The sequence below is a fragment of the Pinus tabuliformis genome, chromosome 2_2 (assembly GCF_031772625.1).
Source record: "Pinus tabuliformis cultivar Carrire ecotype Pingquan chromosome 2_2, CPIR1, whole genome shotgun sequence".
Lineage (NCBI taxonomy): Eukaryota > Viridiplantae > Streptophyta > Pinopsida > Pinales > Pinaceae > Pinus > Pinus tabuliformis.
Genome location: NC_142300.1, coordinates 424,523,087 through 424,533,913, shown reverse-complemented (window position 1 = coordinate 424,533,913; position 10,827 = coordinate 424,523,087). Strand labels below are relative to the sequence as shown.

The 10,827-nt window shown below is 41.7% G+C and overlaps 1 protein-coding gene across 1 annotated transcript; it reads right to left on the bottom strand.

The window, feature by feature from the left end:
* Positions 1-641: 641 nt before the first annotated feature.
* LOC149193065 (uncharacterized) lies at positions 642-1,004 on the bottom strand. The gene has a single exon (XM_089407196.1). The coding sequence runs from the start codon at positions 1,002-1,004 to the stop codon at positions 642-644; it is 363 nt and encodes a 120-aa protein (XP_089263322.1).
* Positions 1,005-10,827: the final 9,823 nt, after the last annotated feature.

Below are 10,827 nucleotides of genomic sequence, written 5' to 3'. Positions count from 1 at the left end.
ACCGCTACTGCCACCACTGAAGCGGAAGTAGGTAAATTTGAATGTGGAGAAACCGAGAGTGTATGCAAGGAGCTTGACTTAAGTTTAGTGGATACAGGGATAGTAGGCGCTTTTGTAGGTACTGTCCTCCACTGTGCAGCACGTGACCCTGGGGAAGCAGCAACTGGCAAGATAGTTTCTTTTCCAGTAGTTCCATTAGCGACAGCAGTCCTGACAAAAGCAGCCGATTTGACAGGTGGTTTACTTTGAGGAAGTTGAGTTTGAGCTAGTAACATCAGGTTCTGGTGGAGGCAGACAACTTTCCCCATGTCTATGTGATGGATTTTTAAGGCCATGGAATTGTTGAATCTTGCTTGCATAGGTCAAAACCATCTCCTCTTTTGTAAAACCGTCTTCCTGTGTACCTATATCATGCAAGTATAAACAATCTGGATTGTTGCATGGCATATTTTTCAGCCATGCATGACAGTACTCAATGGTGCCAAAGCATGCTCGCGATTGTATGCCATCTAGCACAAATCCATTTACAGTCTGAATACGACGAATCGCTTCTTCCTCTTTTAAATAGGTAATATATACTCTTGTAGTTGGATTACTCGTGGATTACTGATTACTAGCATTAGAACGAGAAATTGATACCTTCATAACGTCCAAAGAACTCTCGTCGTTTCAAGGATCTCTTTATCTGTTAAACTTGCAGGTATTCCAACTATGTACACAAGGTTCCGCTGAATGACTCCTACATTACTGAGATGTTTCCGCATCTTAGATGTTTTTGATTTTGACGTTTGGGAGTTCTGCCTCTTCTCACAATTCGCATCTTTCAGCCTTTCACAGCCAACAGCTGTTCCAACTATCTTTTCCTTGTCATATGGTATCCTACATGCAGGACAACTCCCTTCCGTATTATCCTTCTCGGCAACTTCCATAAGGTGGTGCCAACACAAGACACATATATCATAACCACATTGGCGAGGCTTTAATTTCCTATCAGTCAAAGCCATTTCCTCTGCGCAAAGTGGTCAAATATTTTCCCCATCGTCTTTCACAAAGTCCATTCTGTGAATTGACAAAATATTGCACTGCTTTACCACAATTTTATGGCAAATCCACGCAAGGTATGAGCAGTTTGAAGAAATTCAAGAAAATTCGGGCCTTTGTGGGTGTGTGCCGCGTGGCAAACCCAGTGTGCCACGCGCTGGGTATGCGTCGCACCCGTTGAACAAATGAACTGAGGGTTGGCTCTATGTGCGCCGCGCCCTGGGTGTGCGCCGCGCCCCTGAGTATATCCGCCGCGTTGCTTGCAAACACCCAGTCTGCCCTTCTAAAACGCATTTCCATCCCTCCAAACTTCAACTCAGCTTTTCTTTTGGGTGTTTTGACGATTTCTTGCTTGAAAATTGTGAGAAGTGCCCGAGGTCTGCAAACATTGCCTCTGAACCAGTGATGCACAATAGAACGCCTCCCAAGGACATCCAACTTCCTCGTTGTGCCTTTTTCAAAAAGTTGTGCATGTAATGTAGAGAGAGTGCCCGATGTACATGTGGATTCCAACAAATAATATTATAGAGGCCAATCACTCTAATGCATAGTAGCCAAGTCAAAACCATCGGTGCAAACATGAATCCCACCCAATGCGTGCCATGGTGTTGTAGTGCAAATAGGCCTATTATTGTAATATAAATTGAGCATTTTAACTGATTTTGATCAGCGAGCAACATGAACAGTCATCGTGACACTCTGGATAGTGTGGCTACCTGTGCATTTGACAATGTTTTAGTTGTCAGAGAACTTGGTCTCAGATTTCAGATTTTCCAACTTCATTCTTGTATAAGGCACTTCTGGACAGCTACAAGCCACACATGGTTCACTTTCAAGATAATAACCATCAAACTCCACCAAACTACTGAGCGTGTTGTATCTTTGACAATTAGGATGATTTGCCAAGAGTTCATTTTGTGAATGGAGCATATGATAAAACACATTTGACAATTTCTTCTTCAAAACAGAGTTTTGAAGAAGAAATATCTTTGAGCGTTAATGATGATGAAAATCTTGAAATAAGAAACTTATTGAACCTCCCTTTGGCCTGCAAGCATTGCTTCTGGAGACAAAACCCTGGACTCAAGAATTAAAATGACTCCTTTTGACCAAGATGGCATTTGATGACTGCAAATGACGAGAAATGAACCTTGGTGAATTTGACTCTGACAGAGGACTGACAAGACTGAGTCTAACACTTCCTAAAACAATACCACATATGTCCAAGGGAACTATATCTAACTCAACCTCATCTACAAAGTTTGACCCAAAAGCAAACCTAAGTTTACATTGTCTAGTCACTTGTAGCTTTGTTTTATCACATACCCAACCTAATGGATATGGCTTCTTGTGAGGTGTGGTTAGTAGTCCCAACTTCTTTACAATTGCTTCAGAAATCAAGTTTACTTGTGAACCACTATCAAATAAAGTATCAATCTTTTGATGCTTGGAAATAAGTCTAATATGAAAAAGCTCATGTTTTTTCCTCTCATTCTCTTCATTATCATTCTATTGTGCACAATTACTAGTAGATGCTTCAAAATTTTTACCTTTTATACCTGTGGCTGTGAATGTTGTTTCATCACCTGAGTCTGACCCCTTTCTGAATAGCAGCATCAGTCTTCTTCTTCTTTTCATCGAACTTCTTGGGTTTCAGCTCTGGATGCAAAGACCAGTGATGTCCATCATCATGTCCATCCTTCCTGTAGTGAGTGCATGAAGGTTTGTCTTTCTGTATAGTGTTTGCCTTCCTCTCTTTCCATTTCTACTTCCTCTTTTCCTTGTTCTTGTTTGCAGTGGGTTTTGATGATCACCCAATCTCTGGGTTCACATTCTTGCCTCTAGCCTCTAGATGTGTAGCCTGAACAGATACCTCATTTATGCTAGTAGGGTTAAACATGAGAATGGTGTGCCTCAAATAGCTATGCAGACCACCTATATACTTCAACAAAGTTTCAGGTGAGTCTAAAGAAATGCCTAGAATTAAAGCTCTTTTTCTAAATTTCTGGATATAGATTTGTACACTTTTCCCCTTTAATTGGTGAAGAGTTTGCTAACTCATCATCACTTGATGCATATAAGCTAGTGGATAGAATTGGTTTTTAATGGCAGAAAAAAATTCACTACAGGCAGAAAAAAAATTACCATGCTTCTTCAAATCATCTTGTGTCTTGCCTTCCCACCACACTAGGGTAGTTCCTCCAAGGCGAAGGTTTTCCAACTAAATCTTTCTCTTTTCTGAATCAATGTTCTACACTCTGCAATATACATCAATCTATCTAATCTAGTTATCTAGCTTTTTTGCATTTAATTCTCCATCATATATTGGCAAATCAAACTTTACATCTAATTTAATCAAAGGGCTAGAAGGAGGTGTTGATAGAGGAGGATCTTTCCCTTTCCCTTTGCCTTTTGAATGGCCATCTAGAAGAGGTTCCTCTATTCCTTTGTCTTGTTTGGAGGTTGAAGTATCTTCACCTCAAACTTTCTTAAATTCTCGATACATCTCTTCTACCATGGCTCTCATGGTCATGAAACTATCCATGAATTGAGAGTCTGGTTCTAAGGGAATTTCTTCTACCATTTTCCTCCTAGGATAGAATCTTCCAGTTTCTAGGTTAGCCTTAACCAATTCTCCTTCTCCTAATTTTAGCTTTGACCTAGTTAGCATTCAACCATCCAGCACAAGCTTATCTAACTTTAGCAAAGCTAAAGCTCTGATACCACTTGATCTGATAATGAGATCTTAGACAATTATTAAGGTATTACAGACTCATGTGCATGGATTTTCCTATGTTACTTTGTGCAATGGATCGATAAGATTGTGAAATACATAGACAATGAAGTAGTTAAAGAACATAATAGACAAACACACATACACACAATGAGTTTAATAAGGAGTTCACCCAACACTCCTGGGCTACATCTCCTGGTCCAGCCTTTAGTGGTGACCTCTCTATTATGTATTCAGAAGCATAGTTTTTACAAAAATTAGATTAATTTGAGTCTCGCACAACAAATACAAAACAATAAGGCTTTGACTGGATCCCCCAAGTCTTTCTGAGTACACAGACTCTCTGTCTCTATTTTCTCTCTGTCTCAGCACTGCTTGCTTTGTTTCCTATCAATCTGTGGCTTTAAAGCCAATCGACACTGTCTGTTCATTTCTACTTCTCGAGTTCTCTAGCTTCCCGGCCTCTGCTCACTCAGATCCCCCTCTGAGCATTAGCAATAATTGCTCAATGATTTTAGGGATGGTGGCCACCTGTTGTATAATGGAATGGTTCATTGGCCATTGAAATTCCTAGAGATAGCATTCTCTGTTTACACGGAGAAATACACTAAAAAGTATGAAAATTCACCAATCTTCCTTTTATCGGATTTGAAACACTATAGATTTTCCCTTATAACTCCTTTCGGGTCTGCCTTTATATCGCTTTTCACATCTCCACCGTTGATCTGGAAGATCTAGATCCAATGACTGTGATTCATTTCAGGCGGCCCATGAGTACGAGAGTTAACTGCTTGAAAAGAGTGGTTTTCTCTCTCTAGGGCCTGGACACTTGGAAATTAGTGTATGGGCTCGGGTGGAGCCCGGCCAAAACCTCTTACTGCCTTTAGTCCTTCCGAAATCCCACTTGTTTCCTTTGTATAAAAAAATACATTAAACACTGAAATTCCTACTCATATTGGACTTGAAATAATATACATATGCATTCATAAACCCTTTTGGGTTCGGTTTCTTCACATCGGCGCTTTATCCTTTGTATTTTGTTTATTTAACGAAAAACACAAATACAAAGGAAAACCCTATTTTCTAGATCTCAAAATATATCAAATGTCACCTATATTTCCATCGGGTCTGGCTATCACAAGCTATGTTTATATCAGCCCCGCTCCATTGTGTTGAGAATGCAACAAGATGATGGAGCTTAGTGGAAAGGAGTCGCCTTCACTAAGTGGGCCCACAGGCAAATTATGTTGCAAAGTCTATTTTTAGACTATGTCTATTTTTAGACATATGGATCATGGCCTATGAGTTGCAGGATGCTATTTATGGATGATTGGTCATGTTGGGAAAAATAGATGGACTTCTATTTCTGGTTCATAGTGGTGTGATCAAAGTCTATTTTTAGACTGCCAGGCTAAAAATAGAAAAGTCAAATATTATTGTCTCATAACAATATTTAGACTATAAACTTTATCTTATCCTCTTGGACCACTTCAGTTTGAGCTACAGATGTGGCACATGCAGCTATCAGAAGGAAATACGCTTTCTTTGTGGGTCATTTGAGCTATTGCATGCAGGACTTGAGTTAGAACTCAAGCAGTTGAGTTTGGTGGAGTTGGATGTAGAGTTGATAGAGTTGTGTTCAGTTTGACTTGGTTAAACTAGTTGTAACTAGTCTAACTGCAAATAGACTAGTGATGAGTTGTGTGAATTAATTATTAACTCATAAATCAACTAAAGAATACATCAGTTAACTCAGTTGCATGTCAGTGCATGTACAGTTCAGTGGAGACAGGTGTTAGAGGTTGAGATTGTTATCAGTTGTTACTATAGTTGTGCATGAGATCTTGCACAATCAGAGGGATTGAGTTATGCCAATGAGTATTGCGCAGTGTGGGCCAATATGCCCAGTGATATAGCCTATGCTCACGTGCTTTTCAGGGTGGATGATTTTCACTAAGCATTGTGCAGTGGAGGTAGGCAAAGCAGCGGAGGAGATTTGAACCAGTGATCAGATCTGAGCTAGTTTTGTGTGTAACAGGTGGAGATAGTGCTGAGTACTTGTGAGGAGTATTGTGCTATGTATTGTTACATGTTCTCAATCATTAATATATAGATAGTGTGGGGTTTTTAGCTGTAAGCTTTCCCCAGGATACATACTATGTTAATTTGCGCATGCGATTAATGTTTCATTGTTTTTAATGCTGCTAAATTGATGATCAACGTAGAGGAGGTTATGTATTGTGCATGTATTCCGCAATAGTGTATAATTGGGATAATCTCTGTGAATAAGTGTCATATTATTAAAAATTTCTACATGGTATCAGAGCTAGATGATTTGTAGAAAAAGTTTCTACATGGTATCAGAGTTGTTGATCATCAGATCTATTATTCAGAAAGTGTTTACATCTTATTTCTTCAGGTAGAGTCTATAATCGGGCCAGGTAGCCTCTGGATTCATCCTTCCTTTGGAAGGTGAGATATCCAGTAAAAGCCTATACAGTCAATCTCTGTACGAGACATACTTTTTTCTCACGAATTCTAGATCAGAGGCGGTTGAGTTTGGAGCTGGTGGAATTTGAATTTGCAGTAGTGTTTTATTGGTATCAACATGGCAATGTCTTTCAACGGATTGCAATTGGAGTATGCTCTTGAGGGCAGCTTGAAATATATTGCATGGAAGGACACGATGGAGGCAGTGTTAGATGATAATGGTCTAAAGGAGTTCATAGAGGCTAAGGTCCCAAAGCCTACTGATACTGCGCAGGTTGATGCTTGGAAAAAGAAGACAACAAAGTGTCGAAGGATTCTGTTGGAGGGCGTGAAGGATCACATTGTGTCCAACCTGCATGGAAAGGCTTCTCCATACTTGATGTGGAAAGCATTAACAGATCTATTCCAAAGCAAGAGCGATCGAAGGAAGCTGGTGCTCAAGGATAAACTTAGAAACATCAAATGTGAGAAGGGAGACAGTATGCCCAAGTATCTCATGAAGTTCACTCAGTGCAGAGATGAGCTGGGAAGTGTGGGGGTGACTGTCGATGATGAGGACTTGGTGAGCATGGCTCTACTTGGTCTTCCGAAGAGTTGGCATTCTTATCAGGACGCTATCAATGGTCGAGAGAAACTGCCAGGATGGGAGAGACTTTGGTCAGATCTTGTGCAGGAGGAGATCAGGTGGAATACCAGGGACAGATCTTCATCAAAGGGAACTGATGAAGAAAATTGCACTTTGGCTGCCAAAGAAAATAAGGGGAAGAGCAAGAAAGCTTCTCAGTCTGGTGCGAAAGGCAAGAAGCAAGACATGTCCAAGGTGAAGTGTTTTCACTGTCACCAGCAGGGACACTATGCCTACTAATTGTCCGCAGAAGAAGAAGAACAAGTAAGCTGCTGGATTTGCAACAGGAGAGGTTCTAACCTCGGAGTTTGAGCTTGATTTTTCATTGATCACATGCTTGGTTTCAAGTGTAATGGGATCAGTATGGTTCTTGGACAGTGGTGCGTCTTTTCACATGATAGGAGATCGAGACTTTTTTTTCTGATTTGGAGGACAAAGATCTTGGAGTGCACATCGAGATGGGCAATGATGGTAGATACAGTGCGACCAGTATCGATACCATTTCCTTTGAGATGGAGTCTAGTAAACCCTTCGTATTGAAGGAAGTGATGCATGTTCCAGGATTGAAGAAGAATATTATCTCTGTGGCGATGTTAGAAGATAAGGGATATGATTTTGTTTTCAACGAGGGAAAAGCTTTCTTGCGCAGTAAGACAACTGGAGAAACCTGGAAGATAGGGGTTCAAGTGAGGAACCTTTATCAGTTGCATGTAGATGGATGCGCAACAATGGCATGCAAGGCAGAAGGATTGGTGAGCCGGGATGATGGCGAGCTGTGGCGCATGAGATTGGGTCACCTTCACCATGGATCCTTGAAGATACTGTAGCAGATCACTACAGGGCTTCCTAAAGGCATTCTTGTGCAGTTAGATCAGTGCAAGGGGTGTACTTTGGGAAGGTTTGTGAAAGCCACCTTTCACGAGAAGGATAGTCGTGCCACGAAGATCCTTGAGAGAATTCACACAGATGTGTGTGGACCTTTCCGAGTAGCTTCGACAACAAAACACAGGTATTATGTGATTTTTGTTGATGATTTCTCTAGAAAGTGTTGGATCTTCTTCATGCAGAAGAAGAGCAAGACATACTCAAAGTTCTGTGAGTTCAAAGCACTGGTCGAGAAGGAGTCGGGGAAGAAGGTGAAGGCTCTTAGGAGCAATACTGGTGGTGAATACATCTCTGGTGAGTTCAAGGATTTTTGCAGTGCAGAAGGGATTCGAAGAGAGCTCATAGCTCCCCATAACCCACAACAGAACGGGGTTGCTGAGCAAAAGAACAGAACGATCATGGGTGCTGCACAAGCGATGTTGCATGATTAGGGCCTACCCCTTCACTTGTGGGTGGAAGCATGCCATACAACGGTATATGTGCAGAACCGTTGTCCTCACAAGATACTTGGCATGAGTACACCCGATGAAGCTTATTATAGTAAGAGGCCTGATATTTCTCATTTGAGGATTTTTTGTGCTAACATTTACATGCATGTGACAAAGGATGCCAGGAAGAAGTTGGAACCGACCGCAGAGGTTGGGATATTTGTGGGGTACACTGATACGCCCCATAACTATCGTGTGTATTTGCTAGACAGTGCTAAGACTGTTGTGCGACAGGATATAAAATTTCAGGAGGAGAAAGCCATGAAGTGTTCGCTTGAGAGGGAGCCACACTTGCATGCATATGAGGAGCTATTAGTTCCTAAGGATGAGCTTCAGGACATGGATCGGCCATAGGATAAGGTTCATGGAGTGGAAGAGACCACTCATGCAGCGCCAACCATCAGAGGGAGAAAGCGCTTGACAAAAGCTGAGCGACTGGCTCAAGATGTAGAGAAAGTTGTAGGACCACCTACAGCCCAACGCAGACAGAGACAGTCACCTGATCGGTACACTGGATACATGGCTCTTGTCAGCAAATGTGTTGTGACTGAGCCATCCTCTTTCGAGGAAGCTGTGGAGGATCCCGCATGGGTAGACGCCATGGTGGAAGAGTATGATTCGATTGTCAGAAACAGTGCATGGGAGATTGTTCCTAGACCGGAAGGGAAATCAGTGGTGGGTTTGAGATGGATCTACAAAGTTAAGCAGGCAGCTGATGGGAGTGTGGAGAAGTACAAGGCAAGATTTGTTGCCCGAGGCTTTTCACAGCTAGAGGGGATTGATTATGAGGAGACCTTTGCACCTGTCGCAAGGTATTCTTCCATACGGACGATTCTTGCTCTCTTAGAGCAGATGGGGTGCCACATTCATCAGATGGATGTGAAGACTACGTTCCTCAATGGAGTCATTGAGGAGGAGGTGTACATTGAGCAGCCCGAAGGTTTTGAGATCTTCAGTAGTGAGTCGCATGTGTGCAGGCTCAAGAGAGCTCTCTATGGGTTGAAACAAGCACCACGTGCTTGGTACACACAGATAGACAGTTATTTCAACGGACTTGGATTCTCCAAGAGTGAGGTGGATCCTAACCGATACCAGATTTTGGTGGAGGGTAAGTTTCTTATCATTGTACTTTATGTAGATGATTTGATTCTAATGGGTGATGAGCTGTTGATACTTTCATGCAAGGATGATCTAGCTAAGGAGTTTGAGATGAAAGACTTCGGCCTCCTTCATTATTTCCTAGGATTGGAAATTTGGCTGCGCAGTGATGGACTGTTTGTTTCTCAAGGTAAGTATGCTTGAGAGACACTGGAGAAGTTCAACATGCATGGTTGCAAGCCTGTTGATACTCCTCTTCCCGGAGGTTGGAGGAAGGAGGATGCCACTTCGGCAGATGAAGTGGATGCCACTATTTATCGACAGTTGGTGGGGTCACTTATGTATCTGGTCAATACATGACCCGATATATTCTATGCTATTAACCAGCTTTCACAAGCTATGGTTAAGCCAACCAAGCTCTTTTGGAATGCAGTCAAGCATGTATTACGTTATTTGAGAGGCACATTGTGATATGGATTGTGGTACAGACAGGAGGATGAGGTGAAGCTATGTGGCTTCACAGATGCAAATTGGGTGGGGAGCCCAACGGATAGAAGGAGCACATCAGGAGGGGTCTTCAGTATTGGGTCGATAGCAGTTTCTTGGTACAGCAGGAAGCAAAGATCCATGGCACTCAGTTCAGCAAAGGCCGAGTATATGGTAGCAAGTTTGGCTGCATGCGAGGCTATATGGATGAGGAAGATTCTGGTCGGTTTGTTCGGTTCTTACTTGGAGCCTACTGTGATTTACTATGATAACGAGAGTTGCATTAAACTCTCAGCTAATCCTGTATTTCATGATAGATCTAACCACATTGACATCAGGTACCATCATATCAGAGATTGTTTGCAGCGGAGAATCATGTTACTTTCATACATTCCAATTGAGGATCAGGATGCTGATATCTTGACGAAGGTGCTCACAGGGAGCAAATTCGAATACCACTGAGGTAGGATAGGTGTTGCTGATAATCCATATCTTGTTGAGAGGGAGTGTTGAGAATGCAACAAGATGATGGAGCTTAGTGGAAAGGAGTCGCCTTCACTAAGTGGGCTCGCAGGCAAATTATGGTGCAAAAGTCTATTTTTAGACTATGTCTATTTTAGACATATGGATCATGGTCTATGAGCTGCAGGATGCTGTTTATGGATGATTGGTCATGTTGGGAAAAATAGATGGACTTCTATTTATGGTTCACAGCGGTGTGATCAAAGTCTATTTTTAGACTGCCAGGCTAAAAATAGAAAAGTCAAATATTATTGTCTCATAATAATATTTAGACTATAAACTTTATCTTATCCTCTTGGAGCACTTCATTTTGAGCTACAGATGTGGCACATGCAACTGTCAGAAGGAAATACGCTTTCTTTGTTAGTCAGTTGAGCTATTGCATGCAGGACTTCAGTTAGAACTCAAGCAGTTGAGTTTGGTGGAGTTGGATGTAAAGTTGATGGAGTTGTGTTCAG

What these genes read in the sequence shown, in the direction of transcription:
- LOC149193065 (XM_089407196.1), bottom strand. Translation starts at nt 1,004, where the DNA reads ATGGCTTTGACTGATAGGAAATTAAAGCCTCGCCAATGTGGTTATGAT.